Raw genomic sequence first — 26790 nt, 5'->3', positions numbered from 1 at the left:
GGACATTGTCACTTGTCGTCAGACTCTTAGATCATATGCTCGTTCTAGGTCCAGGTCACCATCTGCTTACGACGTTGTCACTTGTCGTCGGACTCTTAGATCATATGCTCGGTCTCGGTCCAGGTTACCGTCTACTTTGGACGTTGTCACTTGTCGCCGGACTCTTAGATCATATGCTCGGTCTCGGTCCAGGTCACCATCTGCTTTGGACTTTGTCACTTGTCGTCGGACTCTTAGATCATATGCTCGTTCTTGGTCCAGGTCACCATCTGCTTTGGATGTTGTCACTTGTCGTCGGACTCTTAGATCATATGCTCGTTCTCGGTCCAGGTCACCATCTGCTTTGGACGTTGTCACTTGTCGTCGGACTCTTAGATCATATGCTCGGTCTCGGTCCAGGTTGCCGTCTACTTTGGACGTTGTCACTTGTCGTCGGACTCTTAGATCATATGCACGGTCTCGGTCCAGGTCACCGTCTGCTTTGGACATTGTCACTTGTCGTCGGACTCTTAGATCATATGCTCGGTCGCGGTCCAGGTCACCATCTGCTTTGGACGTTGTCACTCGTCGTCGGACTCTTAGATCATATGCTCGTTCTCGGTCCAGGTCACCATCTGCTTTCGACGTTGTCACTTGTCGTCGGACTCTTAGATCATATGCTCGTTCTCGGTCCAGGTCACCATCTGCTTTGGACGTTGTCACTTGTCGTCGGACTCATAGATCATATGCTCTGTCCCAGTCCAGGTCACCGTCTGCTTTGGACATTGTCACTTGTCGTCGGACTCTTAGATCATATGCTCGGTCTCGGTCCAGGTTACCGTCTACTTTGGACGTTGTCACTTGTCGTCGGACTCTTAGATCATATGCTCGGTCTCGGTCCAGGTCACCGTCTGCTTTGGACATTTTGACTTGTCGTCGGACTCTTAGACCATATACTCGGTCGCGGTCCAGGTCGCCATCTGCTTTGGACGTTGTCACTTGTCGTCGGACTCTTAGATCATATGCTCGTTCTCGGTCCAGGTCTCCATCTGCTTTTGACGTTGTCACCTGTCGTCGGACTCTTAGATCATATGCTCGTTCTCGTTCCAGGTCACCATCTGCTTTGGAGGTTGTCACTTGTCGTCGGACTCGTAGATCATATGCTCGTTCTCGGTCCAGGTCACCGTCTGCTTTGGACGTTGTCACTTGTCGTCGGACTCATAGATCATATGCTCTGTCTCAGTCCAGGTCACCGTCTGCTTTGGACATTGTCACTTTTCGTCGGACTCTTAGATCATATGCTCGGTCTCGGTCCAGGTTACCGTCTACTTTGGACGTTGTCACTTGTCGTCGGACTCTTAGATCATATGCTCGTTCTCGGTCCAGGTTACCGTCTACTTTGGACGTTGTCACTTGTCGTCGGACTCTTAGATAATATGCTCGGTCGCGGTCCAGGCCACCGTCTGCTTTGGACATTGTCACTTGTCGTCGGACTCTTAGATCATATGCTCGGTCTTGGTCCAGGTCACCGTCTGCTTTGGACATTGTCACTTGTCGTCGGACTCTTAGATCATATGCTCGGTCGCGGTCCAGGTCACCGTCTGCTTTGGACGTTGTCACTTGTCGTCGGACTCTTAGATCATATGCTCGTTCTCGGTCCAGGTCACCATCTGCTCTGGATGTTGTCACTTGTCGTCGGACTCTTAGATAATATGCTTGGTCTTGGTCCAGGTCACCGTCTGCTTTGGACATTGTCACTTGTCGTCGGACTCTTAGATAATATGCTCGGTCTCGGTCCGGATCAGCATCTGCTTTGGACATTGTCACTTGTCGTCGGACTCTTAGATCATATGCTCGGTCTCGGTCCAGGTCACCATCTGCTTTGGATGTTGACACTTGTCGTCGGACTCTTAGATCATATGCTCGTTCTCGGTCCAGGTCACCGTCTGCTTTGGACATTGTCACTTGTCGTCGGACTCTTAGATCATATGCCCGGTCTCGGTCCAGGTCACCGTCTGCTTTGGACATTGTCACTTGTCATCGGACTCTTAGATCATATGCTCTGTCTCGCTCCAGGTCACCGTCTGCTTTGGACATTGTCACTTGTCGTCGGACTCTTAGATCATATGCTCGTTCTCGGTCCAAGTCACCATCTGCTTTGGACGTAGTCACTTGTCGTCGGACTCTTAGATCATATGCTCGTTCTTGGTCCAGGTCACCATCTGCTTTGGACGTTGTCACTTGTCGTCGGACTCTTAGATCATATGCTCGTTCTCGGTCCAGGTCACCATCTGCTTTGGACGTTGTCACTTGTCGTCGGACTCATAGATCATATGCTCTGTCTCAGTCCCGGTCACCGTCTGCTTTGGACATTGTCACTTGTCGTCGGACTCTTAGATCATATGCTCGGTCTCGGTCCAGGTTGCCGTCTACTTTGGACGTTGTCACTTGTCGTCGGACTCTTAGATCATATGCTCGGTCTCGGTCCAGGACACCGTCTGCTTTGGACATTGTCACTTGTCGTCGGACTCTTAGATCATATGCTCGGTCGCGGTCCAGGTCACCATCTGCTTTGGACGTTGTCACTTGTCGTCAGACTCTTAGATCATATGCTCGTTCTCGGTCCAGGTCTCCAACTGCTTTGGACGTTGACACTTGTCGTCGGACTCTTAGATCATATGCTCGTTCTCGGTCCAGGTCTCCATCTGCTTTGGACGTTGTCACTTGTCGTCGGACTCTTAGATCATATGCTCGTTCTCGTTCCAGGTCACCATCTGCTTTGGAGGTTGTCACTTGTCGTCGGACTCATAGATCATATGCTCTGTCTCTGTCCAGGTCACCGTCTGCTTTATACATTGTCACTTGTCGTCGGACTCTTAGATCATATGCTCGGTCTCGGTCCAGGTTACCGTGTACTTTGGACGTTGTCACTTGTCGTCGGACTCTTAGATAATATGCTCGGTCTCGGTCGAGGTTACCGTCTGCTTTGGACATTGTCACTTGTCGTCGGACTCTTAGATCATATGCTCGGTCTCGGTCCAGCTCACCGTCTGCTTTGGACATTGTCACTTGTCGTCGGACTATTAGATCATATGCTCGTTCTCGGTCCAGGTCACCATCTGCTTTGGACGTTTAGACTTGTCGTCGGACTCTTAGATCATATGCTCTTTCTCGGTCCAGGTCACCATCTGCTTTGGACATTGTCACTTGTCGTCGGACTCTTAGAACATATGCTCGGTCTAGGTCCAGGTACCATCTGCTTTGGACGTTGTCACTTGTCGTCGGACTCTTAGATCATATGCTCGGTCTCGGTCCAGGTCACCGTCTGCTTTGGACATTGTCACTTGTTGTTGGACTCTTAGATGATATGCTCGGTCGCGGTCCAGGTCACCATCTGCTTTGGACATTGTCACTTGTCGTCGGACTCTTAGATCATATGCTCGTTCTAGGTCCAGGTCACCATCTGCTTACGACGTTGTCACTTGTCGTCGGACTCTTAGATCATATGCTCGGTCTCGGTCCAGGTTACCGTCTACTTTGGACGTTGTCACTTGTCGCCGGACTCTTAGATCATATGCTCGGTCTCGGTCCAGGTCACCATCTGCTTTGGACTTTGTCACTTGTCGTCGGACGCTTAGATCATATGCTCGTTCTTGGTCCAGGTCACCATCTGCTTTGGATGTTGTCACTTGTCGTCGGACTCTTAGATCATATGCTCGTTCTCGGTCCAGGTCACCATCTGCTTTGGACGTTGTCACTTGTCGTCAGACTCATAGATCATATGCTCTGTCTCAGTCCAGGTTACCGTCTGCTTTGGACATTGTCACATGTCGTCGGACTCTTAGATCATATGCTCGGTCTCGGTCCAGGTCACCGTCTGCTTTGGACATTGTCACTTGTCGTCGGACTCATAGATCATATGCTCGGTCGCGGTCCAGGTCACCATCTGCTTTGGATGTTGTCACTTGTCGTCGGAATCTTAGATCATATGCACGTTCTCGGTCCAGGTCACCATATGCTTTGGACGTTGTCACTTGACTCTTAGATCATATGCTCGTTCTCGGTCCAGGTCACCATCTGCTTTGGACGTTGTCACTTGTCGTCGGACTCATAGATCATATGCTCTGTCTCAGTCCAGGTCACCGTCGGCTTTGGACATTGTCACTTGTCGTCGGACTCTTAGATCATATGCTCGGTCTCGGTCCCGGTTACCGTCTACTTTGGACATTGTCACTTGTCATCGGCCACTTAGATCATATGCTCGGTCTCGGTCCAGGTCACCGTCTGCTTTGGACATTGTCACTTGTCGTCCGACTCTTAGATCATATACTCGGTCGCGGTCCAGGTCCCCATCTGCTTTGGACGTTGTCACTTGTCGTCGGACTCTATGATAATATGCTCGGTCTCGGTCCAGGTCACCGTCTGCTTTGGACATTGTCACTTGTCGTCGGACTCTTAGATCATATGCTCGGTCTCGGTCCAGGTCACCATCTGCTTTGGACGTTGTGACTTGTCGTCGGACTCTTGGATCATATGCTCTTTCTCGGTCCAGGTCACCATCTGCTTTGGACTTTGTCACTTGTCGTCGGACTCTTAGATCATATGCACGGTGACGGTCCAGGTCGCCATCTGCTTTGGACGTTGTCACTTATCGTCGGACTCTTAGATAATATGCTCGGTCTCGGTCCAGGTCACCGTCTGCTTTGGACATTGTCACTTGTCGTCGGACTCTTAGATCATATGCTCGGTCTCGGTCCAGGTCACCATCTGCTTTGGACGTTGTCACTTGTCGTCGGACTCTTAGATCATATGCTCTTTCTCGGTCCAGGTCACCATCTGCTTTGGACTTTGTCACTTGTTGTCGGACTCTTAGATCATATGCTCGGTCTCGGTCCAGGTCACCGTCTGATTTGGACATTGTCACTTGTCGTCGGACTCTTAGATCATATGCTCGGTCTCGGTCCAAGGCACCGTCTGCTTTGGACTTTGTCACTTGTCGTCGGACTCTTAGATCATATGCTCGTTCTCGGTCCAGGTCACCATCTGCTTTGGACGTTGTCACTTGTCGTCGGACTCTTAGATCATATGCTCGGTCTCGGTCCAGGTTACCGTCTACTTTGGACGTTGTCACTTGTCGTCGGACTCTTAGATCATATGCTGGGTCGCGGTCCAGGTCACCGTCTGCTTTGGACATTGTCACATGTCGTCGGACTCTTAGATCATATGCTCGGTCTCGGTCCAGGTCACCGTCTGCTTTGGACATTGTCACTTGTCGTCGGACTCTTAGATCATATGCTCGGTCGCGGTCCAGGTCACCATCTGCTTTGGACATGTCACTTGTCGTTGGACTCTTAGATCATATGCTCGGTTGCGGTCCAGGTCACCATCTGCTTTGGACATTGTCACTTGTCGTCGGACTCTTAGATCATATGCTCGGTCTAGGTCCAGGTCACCATCTGCTTTGGACGTTGTCACTTGTCGTCTGACTCTTAGATAATATGCTCGGTCTCGGTTCAGGTCACCGTCTGCTTTGGACATTGTCCCTTGTCGTCGGAGTCTTAGATCATATACTCGGTCTCGGTACAGGTCACCGTCTGCTTTGGACATTGTCACTTGTCGTCGGACTCTTAGATTATATGCTCGTTCTCGGTCTAGGTCACCGTCTGCTTTGGACGTTGTCACTTGGCGTCGGACTCTTAGATCATATGCTCGTTCTCGGTCCAGGTCACCATCTGCTTTGGATGTTGTCACTTGTCGTCGGACTCTTAGATAATATGCTCGTTCTCGGTCCAGGTCACCATCTGCTTTGGACGTTGTCACTTGTCGTCGGACTCTTAGATCATATGCTCGGTCTCGGTCCAGGTCACCGTCTGCTTTGGACATTGTCACTTGTCATCGGACTCTTAGATCATATGCTCGGTCTCGGTCCAGGTCACCATCTGCTTTGGACATTGTCACTTGTCGTCGGACTCTTAGATCATATGCTCGTTCTCGGTCCAGGTCACCATCTGTTTTGGACGTTGTCACTTGTCGTCGGACTCTTAGATCGTATGATCGTTCTTGGTCCAGGTCTCCATCTGCTTTGGACGTTGTCACTTGTCGTCGGACTCTTAGATCATATGCTCGTTCTCGTTCCAGGTCACCATCTGCTTTGGAGGTTGTCACTTGTCGTCGGACTCATAGATCATATGCTCTGTCTCAGTCCAGGTCACCGTCTGCTTTATACATTGTCACTTGTCGTCGGACTCTTAGATCATATGCTCGGTCTCGGTCCAGGTTACCGTCTACTTTGGACGTTGTCACTTGTCGTCGGACTCTTAGATAATATGCTCGGTCTCGGTCGAGGTTACCGTCTGCTTTGGACATTCTCACTTGTCGTCGGACTCTTAGATCATATGCTCGGTCTCGGTCCAGGTCACCGTCTGCGTTGGACATTGTCACTTGTCGTCGGTCTCTTAGATCATATGCTCGGACGCGGTCCAGGTCACCATCTGCTTTGGACATTATCACTTGTCGTTGGACTCTTAGATCATATGCACGGTCGCGGTCCAGGTCACCATCTGCTTTGGACATTACACTTGTTGTCGGACTCTTAGAACATATGCTCGGTCTAGGTCCAGGTCACCATCTGCTTTGGACGTTGCCACTTGTCGTCGGACTCAAGGATCATATGCTCTGTCTCAGTCCAGGTCACCGTCTGCTTTGGACATTGTCACTTGTCGTCGGACTCTTAGATCATATGCTCGGTCTCGGTCCAGGTTACCGTCTACTTTGGAAGTTGTCACTTGTCGTCGGACTCTTAGATCATATGCTCGGTCTCGGTCCAGGTCACCATCTGCTTTGGACGTTGACACTTGTCGTCGGACTCTTAGATCATATGCTCGTTCTTGGTACAGGTCACCATCTGCTTTGGACGTTGTCACTTGTCGTCGGACTCTTAGATCATATGCTCGTTCTCGGTCCAGGTCACCATCTGCTTTGGACATTGTCACTTGTCGTCGGACTCATAGATCATATGCTCTGTCTCAGTCCAGGTCACCGTCTGCTTTGGACATTGTCACTTGTCGTCGGACTCTTAGATCATATGCTCGGTCTCGGTCCAGGTTACCATCTACTTTGGACGTTGTCACTTGTCGTCGGAATCTTAGATCATATGCTCGGTCTCGGTCCAGGTCACCGTCTGCTTTGGACATTGTGACTTGTCGTCCTTCTCTTAGACCATATACTCGGTCGCGGTCCAGGTCGCCATCTGCTTTGGACGTTGTCACTTGTCGTCGGACTCTTAGATCATATGCTCGTTCTCGGTCCAGGTCTCCATCTGCTTTGGACGTTGTCACTTGTCGTCGGACTCTTAGATCATATGCTCGTTCTCGTTCCAGGTCACCATCTGCTTTGGAGGTTGTCACTTGTCGTCGGACTCATAGATCATATGCTCTGTCTCTGTCCAGGTCACCGTCTGCTTTATACATTGTCACTTGTCGTCGGACTCTTCGATCATATGCTCGTTCTCGGTCCAGGTCACCATCTGCTTTGGACGTTTAGACTTGTCGTCGGACTCTTAGATCATATGCTCTTTCTCGGTCCAGGTCACCATCTGCTTTGGACATTGTCACTTGTCGTCGGACTCTTAGAACATATGCTCGGTCTAGGTCCAGGTACCATCTGCTTTGGACGTTGTCACTTGTCGTCGGACTCTTAGATCATATGCTCGGTCTCGGTCCAGGTCACCGTCTGCTTTGGACATTGTCACTTGTTGTTGGACTCTTAGATCATATGCTCGGTCGCGGTCCAGGTCACCATCTGCTTTGGACATTGTCACTTGTCGTCGGACTCTTAGAACATATGCTCGTTCTAGGTCCAGGTCACCATCTGCTTACGACATTGTCACTTGTCGTCGGACTCTTAGATCATATGCTCGGTCTCGGTCCAGGTTACCGTCTACTTTGGACGTTGTCACTTGTCGCCGGACTCTTAGATCATATGCTCGGTCTCGGTCCAGGTCACCATCTGCTTTGGACTTTGTCACTTGTCGTCGGACTCTTAGATCATATGCTCGTTCTTGGTCCAGGTCACCATCTGCTTTGGATGTTGTCACTTGTCGTCGGACTCTTAGATCATATGCTCGTTCTCGGTCCAGGTCACCATCTGCTTTGGACGTTGTCACTTGTCGTCGGACTCTTAGATCATATGCTCGGTCTCGGTCCAGGTTGCCGTCTACTTTGGACGTTGTCACTTGTCGTCGGACTCTTAGATCATATGCACGGTCTCGGTCCAGGTCACCGTCTGCTTTGGACATTGTCACTTGTCGTCGGACTCTTAGATCATATGCTCGGTCGCGGTCCAGGTCACCATCTGCTTTGGACGTTGTCACTCGTCGTCGGACTCTTAGATCATATGCTCGTTCTCGGTCCAGGTCACCATCTGCTTTCGACGTTGTCACTTGTCGTCGGACTCTTAGATCATATGCTCGTTCTCGGTCCAGGTCACCATCTGCTTTGGACGTTGTCACTTGTCGTCGGACTCATAGATCATATGCTCTGTCTCAGTCCAGGTCACCGTCTGCTTTGGACATTGTCACTTGTCGTCGGACTCTTAGATCATATGCTCGGTCTCGGTCCAGGTTACCGTCTACTTTGGACGTTGTCACTTGTCGTCGGACTCTTAGATCATATGCTCGGTCTCGGTCCAGGTCACCGTCTGCTTTGGACATTGTGACTTGTCGTCGGACTCTTAGACCATATACTCGGTCGCGGTCCAGGTCGCCATCTGCTTTGGACGTTGTCACTTGTCGTCGGACTCTTAGATCATATGCTCGTTCTCGGTCCAGGTCTCCATCTGCTTTGGACGTTGTCACTTGTCGTCGGACTCTTAGATCATATGCTCGTTCTCGGTCCAGGTCTCCATCTGCTTTGGACGTTGTCACTTGTCGTCGGACTCTTAGATCATATGCTCGTTCTCGTTCCAGGTCACCATCTGCTTTGGAGGTTGTCACTTGTCGTCGGACTCATAGATCATATGCTCTGTCTCTGTCCAGGTCACCGTCTGCTTTATACATTGTCACTTGTCGTCGGACTCTTAGATCATATGCTCGGTCTCGGTCCAGGTTACCGTCTACTTTGGACGTTGTCACTTGTCGTCGGACTCTTAGATAATATGCTCGGTCTCGGTCGAGGTTACCGTCTGCTTTGGACATTGTCACTTGTCGTCGGACTCTTAGAACATATGCTCGGTCTAGGTCCAGGTACCATCTGCTTTGGACGTTGTCACTTGTCGTCGGACTCTTAGATCATATGCTCGGTCTCGGTCCAGGTCACCGTCTGCTTTGGACATTGTCACTTGTTGTTGGACTCTTAGATCATATGCTCGGTCGCGGTCCAGGTCACCATCTGCTTTGAACATTGTCACTTGTCGTCAGACTCTTAGATCATATGCTCGTTCTAGGTCCAGGTCACCATCTGCTTACGACGTTGTCACTTGTCGTCGGACTCTTAGATCATATGCTCGGTCTCGGTCCAGGTTACCGTCTACTTTGGACGTTGTCACTTGTCGCCGGACTCTTAGATCATATGCTCGGTCTCGGTCCAGGTCACCGTCTGCTTTGGACATTGTGACTTGTCGTCGGACTCTTAGACCATATACTCGGTCGCGGTCCAGGTCGCCATCTGCTTTGGACGTTGTCACTTGTCGTCGGACTCTTAGATCATATGCTCGTTCTCGGTCCAGGTCTCCATCTGCTTTTGACGTTGTCACCTGTCGTCGGACTCTTAGATCATATGCTCGTTCTCGTTCCAGGTCACCATCTGCTTTGGAGGTTGTCACTTGTCGTCGGACTCGTAGATCATATGCTCGTTCTCGGTCCAGGTCACCGTCTGCTTTGGACGTTGTCACTTGTCGTCGGACTCATAGATCATATGCTCTGTCTCAGTCCAGGTCACCGTCTGCTTTGGACATTGTCACTTTTCGTCGGACTCTTAGATCATATGCTCGGTCTCGGTCCAGGTTACCGTCTACTTTGGACGTTGTCACTTGTCGTCGGACTCTTAGATCATATGCTCGGTCTCGGTCCAGGTCACCGTCTGCTTTGGACATTGTCACTTGTCGTCGGACTCTTAGATCATATGCTCGGTCTCGGTCCAGGTCACCATCTGCTTTGGACGTTGTCACTTGTCGTCGGACTCATAGATCATATGCTCTGTCTCAGTCAAGGTCACCGTCTGCTTTGGACATTGTCACTTGTCGTCGGACTCTTAGATCATATGCTCGGTCTCGGTCCAGATTACCGTCTACTTTGGACGTTGTCACTTGTCGTCGGACTCTTAGATCATATGCTCGGTCTCGGTCCAGGTCACCGTCTGCTTTGGACATTGTGACTTGTCGTTGGACTCTTAGATCATATACTCGGTCGCGGTCCAGGACGCCATCTGCTTTGGACGTTGTCACTTGTCGTCGGACTCTTAGATCATATGCTCGTTCTCGGTCCAGGTCTCCATCTGCTTTGGACGTTGTCACTTGTCGTCGGACTCTTAGATAATATGCTCGGTCGCGGTCCAGGCCACCGTCTGCTTTGGACATTGTCACTTGTCGTCGGACTCTTAGATCATATGCTCGGTCTCGGTCCAGGTCACCGTCTGCTTTGGACATTGTCACTTGTCGTCGGACTCTTAGACCATATGCTCGGTCGCGGTCCAGGTCACCGTCTGCTTTGGACGTTGTCACTTGTCGTCGGACTCTTAGATCATATGCTCGGTCTCGGTCCAGGTCACCGTCTGCTTTGGACATTGTCACTTGTTGTCGGACTCTTAGATCATATGCTCGGTCCCGGTCCAGGTCACCATCTGCTTTGGACATTTTCATTTGTCGTCGGACTCTTAGATCATATGCTCAGTCGCGGTCCAGGTCAACATCTGCTTTGGACGTTGGCACTTGTCGTCGGACTCTTAGATCATATGCTCGTTCTCGGTCCAGGTCACCATCTGCTCTGGATGTTGTCACTTGTCGTCGGACTCTTAGATAATATGCTTGGTCTTGGTCCAGGTCACCGTCTGCTTTGGACATTGTCACTTGTCGTCGGACTCTTAGATAATATGCTCGGTCTCGGTCCGGATCAGCATCTGCTTTGGACATTGTCACTTGTCGTCGGACTCTTAGATCATATGCTCGGTCTCGGTCCAGGTCACCATCTGCTTTGGACGTTGACACTTGTCGTCGGACTCTTAGATCATATGCTCGTTCTCGGTCCAGGTCACCGTCTGCTTTGGACATTGTCACTTGTCGTCGGACTCTTAGATCATATGCTCGGTCTCGGTCCAGGTCACCGTCTGCTTTGGACATTGTCACTTGTCATCGGACTCTTAGATCATATGCTCTGTCTCGGTCCAGGTCACCGTCTGCTTTGGACATTGTCACTTGTCGTCGGACTCTTAGATCATATGCTCGTTCTCGGTCCAAGTCACCATCTGCTTTGGACGTAGTCACTTGTCGTCGGACTCTTAGATCATATGCTCGTTCTTGGTCCAGGTCACCATCTGCTTTGGACGTTGTCACTTGTCGTCGGACTCTTTGATCATATGCACGTTCTCGGTCCAGGTCACCATCTGCTTTGGACGTTGTCACTTGTCGTCGGACTCATAGATCATATGCTCTGTCTCAGTCCAGGTCACCGTCTGCTTTGGACATTGTCACTTGTCGTCGGACTCTTAGATCATATGCTCGGTCTCGGTCCAGGTTGCCGTCTACTTTGGACGTTGTCACTTGTCGTCGGACTCTTAGATCATATGCTCGGTCTCGGTCCAGGACACCGTCTGCTTTGGACATTGTCACTTGTCGTCGGACTCTTAGATCATATGCTCGGTCGCGGTCCAGGTCACCATCTGCTTTGGACGTTGTCACTTGTCGTCAGACTCTTAGATCATATGCTCGTTCTCGGTCCAGGTCTCCAACTGCTTTGGACGTTGTCACTTGTCGTCGGACTCTTAGATCATATGCTCGTTCTCGGTCCAGGTCTCCATCTGCTTTGGACGTTGTCACTTGTCGTCGGACTCTTAGATCATATGCTCGTTCTCGTTCCAGGTCACCATCTGCTTTGGAGGTTGTCACTTGTCGTCGGACTCATAGATCATATGCTCTGTCTCTGTCCAGGTCACCGTCTGCTTTATACATTGTCACTTGTCGTCGGACTCTTAGATCATATGCTCGGTCTCGGTCCAGGTTACCGTCTACTTTGGACGTTGTCACTTGTCGTCGGACTCTTAGATAATATGCTCGGTCTCGGTCGAGGTTACCGTCTGCTTTGGACATTGTCACTTGTCGTCGGACTCTTAGATCATATGCTCGGTCTCGGTCCAGCTCACCGTCTGCTTTGGACATTGTCACTTGTCGTCGGACTCTTAGATCATATGCTCGTTCTCAGTCCAGGTCACCATCTGCTTTGGACATTTAGACTTGTCGTCGGACTCTTAGATCATATGCTCTTTCTCGGTCCAGGTCACCATCTGCTTTGGACATTGTCACTTGTCGTCGGACTCTTAGAACATATGCTCGGTCTAGGTCCAGGTACCATCTGCTTTGGACGTTGTCACTTGTCGTCGGACTCTTAGATCATATGCTCGGTCTCGGTCCAGGTCACAGTCTGCTTTGGACATTGTCACTTGTTGTTGGACTCTTAGATCATATGCTCGGTCGCGGTCCAGGTCACCATCTGCTTTGGACATTGTCACTTGTCGTCGGACTCTTAGATCATATGCTCGTTCTAGGTCCAGGTCACCATCTGCTTACGACGTTGTCACTTGTCGTCGGACTCTTAGATCATATGCTCGGTCTCGGTCCAGGTTACCGTCTACTTTGGACGTTGTCACTTGTCGCCGGACTCTTAGATCATAAGCTCGGTCTCGGTCCAGGTCACCATCTGCTTTGGACTTTGTCACTTGTCGTCGGACTCTTAGATCATATGCTCGTTCTTGGTCCAGGTCACCATCTGCTTTGGATGTTGTCACTTGTCGTCGGACTCTTAGATCATATGCTCGTTCTCGGTCCAGGTCACCATCTGCTTTGGACGTTGTCACTTGTCGTCAGACTCATAGATCATATGCTCTGTCTCAGTCCAGGTTACCGTCTGCTTTGGTCATTGTCACATGTCGTCGGACTCTTAGATCATATGCTCGGTCTCGGTCCAGGTCACCGTCTGCTTTGGACATTGTCACTTGTCGTCGGACTCATAGATCATATGCTCGGTCGCGGTCCAGGTCACCATCTGCTTTGGATGTTGTCACTTGTCGTCGGAATCTTAGATCATATGCTCGTTCTCGGTCCAGGTCACCATATGCTTTGGACGTTGTCACTTGACTCTTAGATCATATGCTCGTTCTCGGTCCAGGTCACCATCTGCTTTGGACGTTGTCACTTGTCGTCGGACTCATAGATCATATGCTCTGTCTCAGTCCAGGTCACCGTCGGCTTTGGACATTGTCACTTGTCGTCGGACTCTTAGATCATATGCTCGGTCTCGGTCCAGGTTACCGTCTACTTTGGACATTGTCACTTGTCGTCGGTCACTTAGATCATATGCTCGGTCTCGGTCCAGGTCACCGTCTGCTTTGGACATTGTCACTTGTCGTCCGACTCTTAGATCATATACTCGGTCGCGGTCCAGGTCCCCATCTGCTTTGGACGTTGTCACTTGTCGTCGGACTCTATGATAATATGCTCGGTCTCGGTCCAGGTCACCGTCTGCTTTGGACATTGTCACTTGTCGTCGGACTCTTAGATCATATTCGGTCTCGGTCCAGGTCACCATCTGCTTTGGACGTTGTGACTTGTCGTCGGACTCTTGGATCATATGCTCTTTCTCGGTCCAGGTCACCATCTGCTTTGGACCTTGTCACTTGTCGTCGGACTCTTAGATCATATGCTCGGTGACGGTCCAGGTCGCCATCTGCTTTGGACGTTGTCACTTATCGTCGGACTCTTAGATAATATGCTCGGTCTCGGTCCAGGTCACCGTCTGCTTTGGACATTGTCACTTGTCGTCGGACTCTTAGATCATATGCTCGGTCTCGGTCCAGGTCACCATCTGCTTTGGACGTTGTCACTTGTCGTCGGACTCTTAGATCATATGCTCTTTCTCGGTCCAGGTCACCATCTGCTTTGGACTTTGTCACTTGTTGTCGGACTCTTAGATCATATGCTCGGTCTCGGTCCAGGTCACCGTCTGATTTGGACATTGTCACTTGTCGTCGGACTCTTAGATCATATGCTCGGTCTCGGTCCAAGGCACCGTCTGCTTTGGACTTTGTCACTTGTCGTCGGACTCTTAGATCATATGCTCGTTCTCGGTCCAGGTCACCATCTGCTTTGGACGTTGTCACTTGTCGTCGGACTCTTAGATCATATGCTCGGTCTCGGTCCAGGTTACCGTCTACTTTGGACGTTGTCACTTGTCGTCGGACTCTTAGATCATATGCTGGGTCGCGGTCCAGGTCACCGTCTGCTTTGGACATTGTCACTTGTCGTCGGACTCTTAGATCATATGCTCGGTCTCGGTCCAGGTCACCGTCTGCTTTGGACATTGTCACTTGTCGTCGGACTCTTAGATCATATGCTCGGTCGCGGTCCAGGTCACCATCTGCTTTGGACATGTCACTTGTCGTTGGACTCTTAATTCATATGCTCGGTTGCGGTCCAGGTCACCATCTGCTTTGGACATTGTCACTTGTCGTCGGACTCTTAGATCATATGCTCGGTCTAGGTCCAGGTCACCATCTGCTTTGGACGTTGTCACTTGTCGTCTGACTCTTAGATAATATGCTCGGTCTCGGTTCAGGTCACCGTCTGCTTTGGACATTGTCCCTTGTCGTCGGAGTCTTAGATCATATACTCGGTCTCGGTCCAGGTCACCGTCTGCTTTGGACATTGTCACTTGTCGTCGGACTCTTAGATTATATGCTCGTTCTCGGTCTAGGTCACCGTCTGCTTTGGACGTTGTCACTTGGCGTCGGACTCTTAGATCATATGCTCGTTCTCGGTCCAGGTCATCATCTGCTTTGGATGTTGTCACTTGTCGTCGGACTCTTAGATAATATGCTCGTTCTCGGTCCAGGTCACCATCTGCTTTGGACGTTGTCACTTGTCGTCGGACTCTTAGATCATATGCTCGGTCTCGGTCCAGGTCACCGTCTGCTTTGGACATTGTCACTTGTCATCGGACTCTTAGATCATATGCTCGGTCTCGGTCCAGGTCACCATCTGCTTTGGACATTGTCACTTGTCGTCGGACTCTTAGATCATATGCTCGTTCTCGGTCCAGGTCACCATCTGTTTTGGACGTTGTCACTTGTCGTCGGACTCTTAGATCGTATGATCGTTCTTGGTCCAGGTCTCCATCTGCTTTGGACGTTGTCACTTGTCGTCGGACTCTTAGATCATATGCTCGTTCTCGTTCCAGGTCACCATCTGCTTTGGAGGTTGTCACTTGTCGTCGGACTCATAGATCATATGCTCTGTCTCAGTCCAGGTCACCGTCTGCTTTATACATTGTCACTTGTCGTCGGACTCTTAGATCATATGCTCGGTCTCGGTCCAGGTTACCGTCTACTTTGGACGTTGTCACTTGTCGTCGGACTCTTAGATAATATGCTCGGTCTCGGTCGAGGTTACCGTCTGCTTTGGACATTCTCACTTGTCGTCGGACTCTTAGATCATATGCTCGGTCTCGGTCCAGGTCACCGTCTGCTTTGGACATTGTCACTTGTCGTCGGACTCTTAGATCATATGCTCGGACGCGGTCCAGGTCACCATCTGCTTTGGACATTATCACTTGTCGTTGGACTCTTAGATCATATGCACGGTCGCGGTCCAGGTCACCATCTGCTTTGGACATTACACTTGTTGTCGGACTCTTAGAACATATGCTCGGTCTAGGTCCAGGTCACCATCTGCTTTGGACGTTGCCACTTGTCGTCGGACTCAAGGATCATATGCTCTGTCTCAGTCCAGGTCACCGTCTGCTTTGGACATTGTCACTTGTCGTCGGACTCTTAGATCATATGCTCGGTCTCGGTCCAGGTCACCGTCTGATTTGGACATTGTCACTTGTCGTCGGACTCTTAGATCATATGCTCGGTCTCGGTCCAAGGCACCGTCTGCTTTGGACTTTGTCACTTGTCGTCGGACTCTTAGATCATATGCTCGTTCTCGGTCCAGGTCACCATCTGCTTTGGACGTTGTCACTTGTCGTCGGACTCTTAGATCATATGCTCGGTCTCGGTCCAGGTTACCGTCTACTTTGGACGTTGTCACTTGTCGTCGGACTCTTAGATCATATGCTGGGTCGCGGTCCAGGTCACCGTCTGCTTTGGACATTGTCACTTGTCGTCGGACTCTTAGATCATATGCTCGGTCTCGGTCCAGGTCACCGTCTGCTTTGGACATTGTCACTTGTCGTCGGACTCTTAGATCATATGCTCGGTCGCGGTCCAGGTCACCATCTGCTTTGGACATGTCACTTGTCGTTGGACTCTTAATTCATATGCTCGGTTGCGGTCCAGGTCACCATCTGCTTTGGACATTGTCACTTGTCGTCGGACTCTTAGATCATATGCTCGGTCTAGGTCCAGGTCACCATCTGCTTTGGACGTTGTCACTTGTCGTCTGACTCTTAGATAATATGCTCGGTCTCGGTTCAGGTCACCGTCTGCTTTGGACATTGTCCCTTGTCGTCGGAGTCTTAGATCATATACTCGGTCTCGGTCCAGGTCACCGTCTGCTTTGGACATTGTCACTTGTCGTCGGACTCTTAGATTATATGCTCGTTCTCGGTCTAGGTCACCGTCTGCTTTGGACGTTGTCACTTGGCGTCGGACTCTTAGATCATATGCTCGTTCTCGGTCCAGGTCATCATCTGCTTTGGATGTTGTCACTTGTCGTCGGACTCTTAGATAATATGCTCGTTCTCGGTCCAGGTCACCATCTGCTTTGGACGTTGTCACTTGTCGTCGGACTCTTAGATCATATGCTCGGTCTCGGTCCAGGTCACCGTCTGCTTTGGACATTGTCACTTGTCATCGGACTCTTAGATCATATGCTCGGTCTCGGTCCAGGTCACCATCTGCTTTGGACATTGTCACTTGTCGTCGGACTCTTAGATCATATGCTCGTTCTCGGTCCAGGTCACCATCTGTTTTGGACGTTGTCACTTGTCGTCGGACTCTTAGATCGTATGATCGTTCTTGGTCCAGGTCTCCATCTGCTTTGGACGTTGTCACTTGTCGTCGGACTCTTAGATCATATGCTCGTTCTCGTTCCAGGTCACCATCTGCTTTGGAGGTTGTCACTTGTCGTCGGACTCATAGATCATATGCTCTGTCTCAGTCCAGGTCACCGTCTGCTTTATACATTGTCACTTGTCGTCGGACTCTTAGATCATATGCTCGGTCTCGGTCCAGGTTACCGTCTACTTTGGACGTTGTCACTTGTCGTCGGACTCTTAGATAATATGCTCGGTCTCGGTCGAGGTTACCGTCTGCTTTGGACATTCTCACTTGTCGTCGGACTCTTAGATCATATGCTCGGTCTCGGTCCAGGTCACCGTCTGCTTTGGACATTGTCACTTGTCGTCGGACTCTTAGATCATATGCTCGGACGCGGTCCAGGTCACCATCTGCTTTGGACATTATCACTTGTCGTTGGACTCTTAGATCATATGCACGGTCGCGGTCCAGGTCACCATCTGCTTTGGACATTACACTTGTTGTCGGACTCTTAGAACATATGCTCGGTCTAGGTCCAGGTCACCATCTGCTTTGGACGTTGCCACTTGTCGTCGGACTCAAGGATCATATGCTCTGTCTCAGTCCAGGTCACCGTCTGCTTTGGACATTGTCACTTGTCGTCGGACTCTTAGATCATATGCTCGGTCTCGGTCCAGGTTACCGTCTACTTTGGAAGTTGTCACTTGTCGTCGGACTCTTAGATCATATGCTCGGTCTCGGTCCAGGTCACCATCTGCTTTGGACTTTGTCACTTGTCGTCGGACTCTTAGATCATATGCTCGTTCTTGGTACAGGTCACCATCTGCCTTGGACGTTGTCACTTGTCGTCGGACTCTTAGATCATATGCTCGTTCTCGGTCCAGGTCACCATCTGCTTTGGACATTGTCACTTGTCGTCGGACTCATAGATCATATGCTCTGTCTCAGTCCAGGTCACCGTCTGCTTTGGACATTGTCACTTGTCGTCGGACTCTTAGATCATATGATCGGTCTCGGTCCAGGTTACCATCTACTTTGGACGTTGTCACTTGTCGTCGGAATCTTAGATCATATGCTCGGTCTCGGTCCAGGTCACCGTCTGCTTTTAACATTGTGACTTGTCGTCCTTCTCTTAGACCATATACTCGGTCGCGGTCCAGGTCGCCATCTGCTTTGGACGTTGTCACTTGTCGTCGGACTCTTAGATCATATGCTCGTTCTCGATCCAGGTCTCCATCTGCTTTGGACGTTGTCACTTGTCGTCGGACTCTTAGATCATATGCTCGTTCTCGTTCCAGGTCACCATCTGCTTTGGAGGTTGTCACTTGTCGTCGGACTCATAGATCATATGCTCTGTCTCAGTCCAGGTCACTGTCTGCTTTATACATTGTCACTTGTCGTCGGACTCTTAGATCATATGCTCGGTCTCGGTCCAGGTTACCGTCTACTTTGGACGTTGTCAACTGTCGTCGGACTCTTAGATAATATGCTCGGTCTCGGTCGAGGTTACCGTCTGCTTTGGACATTGTCACTTGTCGTCGGACTCCTAGATCATATGCTCGGTCTCGGTCCAGGTCACCGTCTGCTTTGGACATTGTCACTTGTCGTCGGACTCTTAGATCATATGCTCCGACGCGGTCCAGGTCACCATCTGCTTTGGACATTGTCACTTGTCGTTGGACTCTTAGATCATATGCACGGTCTCGGTCCAGGTCACCATCTGCTTTAGACGTTGTCACTTGTCGTCGGACTCTTAGATCATATGCTCGTTCTCGGTCCAGGTCACCATCTGCTTTGGACGTTGTCACTTGTGGTCGGACTCATAGATCATGTGCTCTGTCTCAGTCCAGGTCACCGTCTGCTTTGGACATTGTCACTTGTCGTCGGCTCTTAGATCATATGCTCGTTCTCGGTCCAGGTCACCATCTGCTTTGGACGTTGTCACTTGTCATCGGACTCTTAGATCATATGCTCTGTCTCAGTCCATGTCACCGTCTGCTTTGGACATAGTCACTTGTCGTCGGACTCTTAGATCATATGCTCGGTCGAGGTCCAGGTCACCATCTGCTTTGGACGTTGTCACTCGTCGTCGGACTCTTAGATCATATGCTCGTTCTCGGTCCAAGTCACCATCTGCTTTGGACGTTGTCACTTGTCGTCGGACTCTTAGATCATATGCTCGTTCTCGGTCCAGGTCACCATCTGCTTTGGACGTTGTCACTTGTCGTCGGACTCATAGATCATGTGCTCTGTCTCAGTCCAGGTCACCGTCTGCTTTGGACATTGTTACTTGTCGTCGGACTCTCAGATAATATGCTCGGTCTCGGTCCAGGTTACCTTCTACTTTGGACGTTGTCACTTGTCGTTGGACTCTTAGATCATATGCTCGGTCTCGGTCCAGGTCACCGTCTGCTTTGGACATTGTGACTTGTCGTCGGACTCTTAGATCATATGCTCGGTCTCGGTCCAGGTCACCATCTGGTTTGGACTTTGTCACTTGTCGTCGGACTCTTAGATCATATGCTCGTTCTCGGTCCAGGTCTCCATCTGCTTTGGACGTTGTCACTTGTCGTCGGACTCTTAGATCATATGCTCGTTCTCGTTCCAGGTCACCATCTGCTTTGGAGGTTGTCACTTGTCGTCGGACTCATAGATCATATGCTCTGTCTCTGTCCAGGTCACCGTCTGCTTTATACATTGTCACTTGTCGTCGGACTCTTAGATCATATGCTCGGTCTCGGTCCAGGTTACCGTCTACTTTGGACGTTGTCACTTGTCGTCGGACTCTTAGATAATATGCTCGGTCTCGGTCGAGGTTACCGTCTGCTTTGGACATTGTCACTTGTCGTCGGACTCTTAGATCATATGCTCGGTCTCGGTCCAGCTCACCGTCTGCTTTGGACATTGTCACTTGTCGTCGGACTCTTAGATCATATGCTCGTTCTCGGTCCAGGTCACCATCTGCTTTGGACGTTTAGACTTGTCGTCGGACTCTTAGATCATATGCTCTTTCTCGGTCCAGGTCACCATCTGCTTTGGACATTGTCACTTGTCGTCGGACTCTTAGAACATATGCTCGGTCTAGGTCCAGGTACCATCTGCTTTGGACGTTGTCACTTGTCGTCGGACTCTTAGATCATATGCTCGGTCTCGGTCCAGGTCACCGTCTGCTTTGGACATTGTCACTTGTTGTTGGACTCTTAGATCATATGCTCGGTCGCGGTCCAGGTCACCATCTGCTTTGGACATTGTCACTTGTCGTCGGACTCTTAGATCATATGCTCGTTCTAGGTCCAGGTCACCATCTTCTTACGACGTTGTCACTTGTCGTCGGACTCTTAGATCATATGCTCGGTCTCGGTCCAGGTTACCGTCTACTTTGGACGTTGTCACTTGTCGCCGGACTCTTAGATCATATGCTCGGTCTCGGTCCAGGTCACCAACTGCTTTGGACTTTGTCACTTGTCGTCGGACTCTTAGATCATATGCTCGTTCTTGGTCCAGGTCACCATCTGCTTTGGATGTTGTCACTTGTCGTCGGACTCTTAGATCATATGCTCGTTCTCGGTCCAGGTCACCATCTGCTTTGGACGTTGTCACTTGTCGTCAGACTCATAGATCATATGCTCTGTCTCAGTCCAGGTTACCGTCTGCTTTGGACATTGTCACATGTCGTCGGACTCTTAGATCATATGCTCGGTCTCGGTCCAGGTCACCGTCTGCTTTGGACATTGTCACTTGTCGTCGGACTCATAGATCATATGCTCGGTCGCGGTCCAGGTCACCATCTGCTTTGGATGTTGTCACTTGTCGTCGGAATCTTAGATCATATGCTCGTTCTCGGTCCAGGTCACCATATGCTTTGGACGTTGTCACTTGACTCTTAGATCATATGCTCGTTCTCGGTCCAGGTCACCATCTGCTTTGGACGTTGTCACTTGTCGTCGGACTCATAGATCATATGCTCTGTCTCAGTCCAGGTCACCGTCGGCTTTGGACATTGTCACTTGTCGTCGGACTCTTAGATCATATGCTCGGTCTCGGTCCAGGTTACCGTCAACTTTGGACATTGGCACTTGTCGTCGGTCACTTAGATCATATGCTCGGTCTCGGTCCAGGTCACCGTCTGCTTTGGACATTGTCACTTGTCGTCCGACTCTTAGATCATATACTCGGTCGCGGTCCAGGTCCCCATCTGCTTTGGACGTTGTCACTTGTCGTCGGACTCTATGATAATATGCTCGGTCTCGGTCCAGGTCACCGTCTGCTTTGGACATTGTCACTTGTCGTCGGACTCTTAGATCATATGCTCGGTCTCGGTCCAGGTCACCATCTGCTTTGGACGTTGTGACTTGTCGTCGGACTCTTGGATCATATGCTCTTTCTCGGTCCAGGTCACCATCTGCTTTGGACTTTGTCACTTGTCGTCGGACTCTTAGATCATATGCTCGGTGACGGTCCAGGTCGCCATCTGCTTTGGACGTTGTCACTTATCGTCGGACTCTTAGATAATATGCTCGGTCTCGGTCCAGGTCACCGTCTGCTTTGGACATTGTCACTTGTCGTCGGACTCTTAGATCATATGCTCGGTCTCGGTCCAGGTCACCATCTGCTTTGGACGTTGTCACTTGTCGTCGGACTCTTAGATCATATGCTCTTTCTCGGTCCAGGTCACCATCTGCTTTGGACTTTGTCACTTGTTGTCGGACTCTTAGATCATATGCTCGGTCTCGGTCCAGGTCACCGTCTGATTTGGACATTGTCACTTGTCGTCGGACTCTTAGATCATATGCTCGGTCTCGGTCCAAGGCACCGTCTGCTTTGGACTTTGTCACTTGTCGTCGGACTCTTAGATCATATGCTCGTTCTCGGTCCAGGTCACCATCTGCTTTGGACGTTGTCACTTGTCGTCGGACTCTTAGATCATATGCTCGGTCTCGGTCCAGGTTACCGTCTACTTTGGACTTTGTCACTTGTCGTCGGACTCTTAGATCATATGCTGGGTCGCGGTCCAGGTCACCGTCTGCTTTGGACATTGTCACTTGTCGTCGGACTCTTAGATCATATGCTCGGTCTCGGTCCAGGTCACCGTCTGCTTTGGACATTGTCACTTGTCGTCGGACTCTTAGATCATATGCTCGGTCGCGGTCCAGGTCACCATCTGCTTTGGACATGTCACTTGTCGTTGGACTCTTAGATCATATGCTCGGTTGCGGTCCAGGTCACCATCTGCTTTGGACATTGTTACTTGTCGTCGGACTCTTAGATCATATGCTCGGTCTAGGTCCAGGTCACCATCTGCTTTGGACGTTGTCACTTGTCGTCTGACTCTTAGATAATATGCTCGGTCTCGGTTCAGGTCACCGTCTGCTTTGGACATTGTCCCTTGTCGTCGGAGTCTTAGATCATATACTCGGTCTCGGTCCAGGTCACCGTCTGCTTTGGACATTGTCACTTGTCGTCGGACTCTTAGAATATATGCTCGTTCTCGGTCTAGGTCACCGTCTGCTTTGGACGTTGTCACTTGGCGTCGGACTCTTAGATCATATGCTCGTTCTCGGTCCAAGTCACCATCTGCTTTGGATGTTGTCACTTGTCGTCGGACTCTTAGATAATATGCTCGTTCTCGGTCCAGGTCACCATCTGCTTTGGACGTTGTCACTTGTCGTCGGACTCTTAGATCATATGCTCGGTCTCGGTCCAGGTCACCGTCTGCTTTGGACATTGTCACTTGTCATCGGACTCTTAGATCATATGCTCGGTCTCGGTCCAGGTCACCATCTGCTTTGGACATTGTCACTTGTCGTCGGACTCTTAGATCATATGCTCGTTCTCGGTCCAGGTCACCATCTGTTTTGGACGTTGTCACTTGTCGCCGGACTCTTAGATCGTATGATCGTTCTTGGTCCAGGTCTCCATCTGCTTTGGACGTTGTCACTTGTCGTCGGACTCTTAGATCATATGCTCGTTCTCGTTCCAGGTCACCATCTGCTTTGGAGGTTGTCACTTGTCGTCGGACTCATAGATCATATGCTCTGTCTCAGTCCAGGTCACCGTCTGCTTTATACATTGTCACTTGTCGTCGGACTCTTAGATCATATGCTCGGTCTCGGTCCAGGTTACCGTCTACTTTGGACGTTGTCACTTGTCGTCGGACTCTTAGATAATATGCTCGGTCTCGGTCGAGGTTACCGTCTGCTTTGGACATTCTCACTTGTCGTCGGACTCTTAGATCATATGATCGGTCTCGGTCCAGGTCACCGTCTGCTTTGGACATTGTCACTTGTCGTCGGACTCTTAGATCATATGCTCGGACGCGGTCCAGGTCACCATCTGCTTTGGACATTATCACTTGTCGTTGGACTCTTAGATCATATGCACGGTCGCGGTCCAGGTCACCATCTGCTTTGGACATTACACTTGTTGTCGGACTCTTAGATCATATGCTCGGTCGCGGTCCAGGTCACCATCTGCTTTGGACATTGTCACTTGTCGTCGGACTCTTAGATCATATGCTCGTTCTAGGTCCAGGTCACCATCTGCTTACGACGTTGTCACTTGTCGTCGGACTCTTAGATCATATGCTCGGTCTCGGTCCAGGTTACCGTCTACTTTGGACGTTGTCACTTGTCGCCGGACTCTTAGATCATATGCTCGGTCTCGGTCCAGGTCACCATCTGCTTTGGACTTTGTCACTTGTCGTCGGACTCTTAGATCATATGCTCGTTCTTGGTCCAGGTCACCATCTGCTTTGGATGTTGTCACTTGTCGTCGGACTCTTAGATCATATGCTCGGTCTCGGTCCAGGTCACCATCTGCTTTGGACGTTGTCACTTGTCGTCAGACTCATAGATCATATGCTCTGTCTCAGTCCAGGTTACCGTCTGCTTTGGACATTGTCACATGTCGTCGGACTCTTAGATCATATGCTCGGTCTCGGTCCAGGTCACCGTCTGCTTTGGACATTGTCACTTGTCGTCGGACTCATAGATCATATGCTCGGTCGCGGTCCAGGTCACCATCTGCTTTGGATGTTGTCACTTGTCGTCGGAATCTTAGATCATATGCTCGTTCTCGGTCCAGGTCACCATATGCTTTGGACGTTGTCATTTGACTCTTAGATCATATGCTCGTTCTCGGTCCAGGTCACCATCTGCTTTGGACGTTGTCACTTGTCGTCGGACTCATAGATCATATGCTCTGTCTCAGTCCAGGTCACCGTCGGCTTTGGACATTGTCACTTGTCGTCGGACTCTTAGATCATATGCTCGGTCTCGGTCCAGGTTACCGTCTACTTTGGACATTGTCACTTGTCGTCGGTCACTTAGATCATATGCTCGGTCTCGGTCCAGGTCACCGTCTGCTTTGGACATTGTCACTTGTCGTCCGACTCTTAGATCATATACTCGGTCGCGGTCCAGGTCCCCATCTGCTTTGGACGTTGTCACTTGTCGTCGGACTCTATGATAATATGCTCGGTCTCGGTCCAGGTCACCGTCTGCTTTGGACATTGTCACTTGTCGTCGGACTCTTAGATCATATGCTCGGTCTCGGTCCAGGTCACCATCTGCTTTGGACGTTGTGACTTGTCGTCGGACTCTTGGATCATATGCTCTTTCTCGGTCCAGGTCACCATCTGCTTTGGACTTTGTCACTTGTCGTCGGACTCTTAGATCATATGCTCGGTGACGGTCCAGGTCGCCATCTGCTTTGGACGTTGTCACTTATCGTCGGACTCTTAGATAATATGCTCGGTCTCGGTCCAGGTCACCGTCTGCTTTGGACATTGTCACTTGTCGTCGGACTCTTAGATCATATGCTCGGTCTCGGTCCAGGTCACCATCTGCTTTGGACGTTGTCACTTGTCGTCGGACTCTTAGATCATATGCTCTTTCTCGGTCCAGGTCACCATCTGCTTTGGACTTTGTCACTTGTTGTCGGACTCTTAGATCATATGCTCGGTCTCGGTCCAGGTCACCGTCTGATTTGGACATTGTCACTTGTCGTCGGACTCTTAGATCATATGCTCGGTCTCGGTCCAAGGCACCGTCTGCTTTGGACTTTGTCACTTGTCGTCGGACTCTTAGATCATATGCTCGTTCTCGGTCCAGGTCACCATCTGCTTTGGACGTTGTCACTTGTCGTCGGACTCTTAGATCATATGCTCGGTCTCGGTCCAGGTTACCGTCTACTTTGGACGTTGTCACTTGTCGTCGGACTCTTAGATCATATGCTGGGTCGCGGTCCAGGTCTCCGTCTGCTATGGACATTGTCACTTGTCGTCGGACTCTTAGATCATATGCTCGGTCTCGGTCCAGGTCACCGTCTGCTTTGGACATTGTCACTTGTCGTCGGACTCTTAGATCATATGCTCGGTCGCGGTCCAGGTCACCATCTGCTTTGGACATGTCACTTGTCGTTGGACTCTTAGATCATATGCTCGGTTGCGGTCCAGGTCACCATCTGCTTTGGACATTGTCACTTGTCGTCGGACTCTTAGCTCATATGCTCGGTCTAGGTCCAGGTCACCATCTGCTTTGGACGTTGTCACTTGTCGTCTGACTCTTAGATAATATGCTCGGTCTCGGTTCAGGTCACCGTCTGCTTTGGACATTGTCCCTTGTCGTCGGAGTCTTAGATCATATACTCGGTCTCGGTCCAGGTCACCGTCTGCTTTGGACATTGTCACTTGTCGTCGGACTCTTAGATTATATGCTCGTTCTCGGTCTAGGTCACCGTCTGCTTTGGACGTTGTCACTTGGCGTCGGACTCTTAGATCATATGCTCGTTCTCGGTCCAGGTCACCATCTGCTTTGGATGTTGTCACTTGTCGTCGGACTCTTAGATAATATGCTCGTTCTCGGTCCAGGTCACCATCTTCTTTGGACGTTGTCACTTGTCGTCGTACTCTTAGATCATATGCTCGGTCTCGGTCCAGGTCACCGTCTGCTTTGGACATTGTCACTTGTCATCGGACTCTTAGATCATATGCTCGGTCTCGGTCCAGGTCACCATCTGCTTTGGACATTGTCACTTGTCGTCGGACTCTTAGATCATATGCTCGTTCTCGGTCCAGGTCACCATCTGTTTTGGACGTTGTCACTTGTCGCCGGACTCTTAGATCGTATGATCGTTCTTGGTCCAGGTCTCCATCTGCTTTGGACGTTGTCACTTGTCGTCGGACTCTTAGATCATATGCTCGTTCTCGTTCCAGGTCACCATCTGCTTTGGAGGTTGTCACTTGTCGTCGGACTCATAGATCATATGCTCTGTCTCAGTCCAGGTCACCGTCTGCTTTATACATTGTCACTTGTCGTCGGACTCTTAGATCATATGCTCGGTCTCGGTCCAGGTTACCGTCTACTTTGGACGTTGTCACTTGTCGTCGGACTCTTAGATAATATGCTCGGTCTCGGTCGAGGTTACCGTCTGCTTTGGACATTCTCACTTGTCGTCGGACTCTTAGATCATATGCTCGGTCTCGGTCCAGGTCACTGTCTGCTTTGGACATTGTCACTTGTCGTCGGACTCTTAGATCATATGCTCGGACGCGGTCCAGGTCACCATC

At 50.4% G+C, this 26790-nt stretch overlaps 5 protein-coding genes across 5 annotated transcripts; all 5 read right to left on the bottom strand.

The window, feature by feature from the left end:
• Positions 1 to 66: 66 nt before the first annotated feature.
• Positions 67 to 2007, bottom strand: LOC126278269 (uncharacterized). The gene is made up of 3 exons (XM_049978272.1): positions 1302 to 2007; positions 819 to 1166; positions 67 to 683 (listed from the first exon to the last, which is right to left on the bottom strand). The coding sequence occupies exons 1-3, from the start codon at positions 2005 to 2007 to the stop codon at positions 67 to 69; spliced, it is 1671 nt and encodes a 556-aa protein (XP_049834229.1).
• Positions 2008 to 7852: 5845 nt separating this feature from the next.
• LOC126278266 (U1 small nuclear ribonucleoprotein 70 kDa-like) lies at positions 7853 to 9378 on the bottom strand. The gene is made up of 3 exons (XM_049978268.1): positions 9225 to 9378; positions 8605 to 8952; positions 7853 to 8469 (listed from the first exon to the last, which is right to left on the bottom strand). Exons 1-3 carry the CDS (start codon positions 9376 to 9378, stop codon positions 7853 to 7855), a joined length of 1119 nt encoding a protein of 372 aa, XP_049834225.1.
• An 8788-nt stretch (positions 9379 to 18166) lies between these two features.
• LOC126278252 (uncharacterized) lies at positions 18167 to 20471 on the bottom strand. Its single transcript, XM_049978246.1, has 5 exons — positions 20318 to 20471; positions 19560 to 19838; positions 19215 to 19424; positions 18733 to 19011; positions 18167 to 18528 (listed from the first exon to the last, which is right to left on the bottom strand). Exons 1-5 carry the CDS (start codon positions 20469 to 20471, stop codon positions 18167 to 18169), a joined length of 1284 nt encoding a protein of 427 aa, XP_049834203.1.
• Positions 20472 to 21193: 722 nt separating this feature from the next.
• On the bottom strand, positions 21194 to 22327 carry LOC126278250 (U1 small nuclear ribonucleoprotein 70 kDa-like). The gene is made up of 2 exons (XM_049978244.1): positions 21760 to 22327; positions 21194 to 21693 (listed from the first exon to the last, which is right to left on the bottom strand). The coding sequence occupies exons 1-2, from the start codon at positions 22325 to 22327 to the stop codon at positions 21194 to 21196; spliced, it is 1068 nt and encodes a 355-aa protein (XP_049834201.1).
• A 2100-nt stretch (positions 22328 to 24427) lies between these two features.
• On the bottom strand, positions 24428 to 25561 carry LOC126278248 (U1 small nuclear ribonucleoprotein 70 kDa-like). The gene is made up of 2 exons (XM_049978243.1): positions 24994 to 25561; positions 24428 to 24927 (listed from the first exon to the last, which is right to left on the bottom strand). Exons 1-2 carry the CDS (start codon positions 25559 to 25561, stop codon positions 24428 to 24430), a joined length of 1068 nt encoding a protein of 355 aa, XP_049834200.1.
• Between the last annotated feature and the right edge of the window lie 1229 nt (positions 25562 to 26790).

Source organism: Schistocerca gregaria, chromosome 6 (assembly GCF_023897955.1).
Source record: "Schistocerca gregaria isolate iqSchGreg1 chromosome 6, iqSchGreg1.2, whole genome shotgun sequence".
Classification (NCBI taxonomy): Eukaryota; Metazoa; Arthropoda; class Insecta; order Orthoptera; family Acrididae; genus Schistocerca; species Schistocerca gregaria.
This window is presented reverse-complemented; position numbering and strand designations above follow the sequence as displayed.

Bases quoted from the DNA above. Each gene is read 5' to 3' on its own strand.
- LOC126278269 (XM_049978272.1), bottom strand. From the start codon at position 2,007: ATGTCCAAAGCAGACGGTGACCTGGACCGAGACCGGGCATATGATCTA. The intron at 1,167-1,301 runs GTAACCTGGACC...CGTCCAAAGCAG, and splicing joins GACAACGTCCAAAGTAGACG to ACGGTGACCTGGACCGAGAA. The intron at 684-818 runs GTAACCTGGACC...CGTCCAAAGCAG, and splicing joins GACAACGTCCAAAGTAGACG to ATGGTGACCTGGACCGAGAA.
- LOC126278266 (XM_049978268.1), bottom strand. From the start codon at position 9,378: ATGTTCAAAGCAGATGGTGACCTGGACCGCGACCGAGCATATGATCTA. The intron at 8,953-9,224 runs GTACCTGGACCT...CCTCCAAAGCAG, and splicing joins GACAACGTCCAAAGCAGATG to ATGGTGACCTGGAACGAGAA. The intron at 8,470-8,604 runs GTAACCTGGACC...CGTCCAAAGCAG, and splicing joins GACAACGTCCAAAGTAGACG to ATGGTGACCTGGACCGAGAA.
- LOC126278252 (XM_049978246.1), bottom strand. From the start codon at position 20,471: ATGTCCAAAGCAGATGGTGACCTGGACCGCGACCGAGCATATGATCTA. The intron at 19,839-20,317 runs GTACCTGGACCT...CCTCCAAAGCAG, and splicing joins GACAACGTCCAAAGCAGATG to ATGGTGACCTGGAACGAGAA. The intron at 19,425-19,559 runs GTAACCTGGACC...CGTCCAAAGCAG, and splicing joins GACAACGTCCAAAGTAGAAG to ATGGTGACCTGGACCGAGAA.
- LOC126278250 (XM_049978244.1), bottom strand. From the start codon at position 22,327: ATGTCCAAAGCAGACGGTGACCTGGACCGAGACCGAGCATATGATCTA. The intron at 21,694-21,759 runs GTGACCTGGACC...CGTCCAAAGCAG, and splicing joins GACAATGTCCAAAGCAGACG to ATGGCGACCTGGACCGTCAC.
- LOC126278248 (XM_049978243.1), bottom strand. From the start codon at position 25,561: ATGTCCAAAGCAGACGGTGACCTGGACCGAGACCGAGCATATGATCTA. The intron at 24,928-24,993 runs GTGACCTGGACC...CGTCCAAAGCAG, and splicing joins GACAATGTCCAAAGCAGACG to ATGGCGACCTGGACCGTCAC.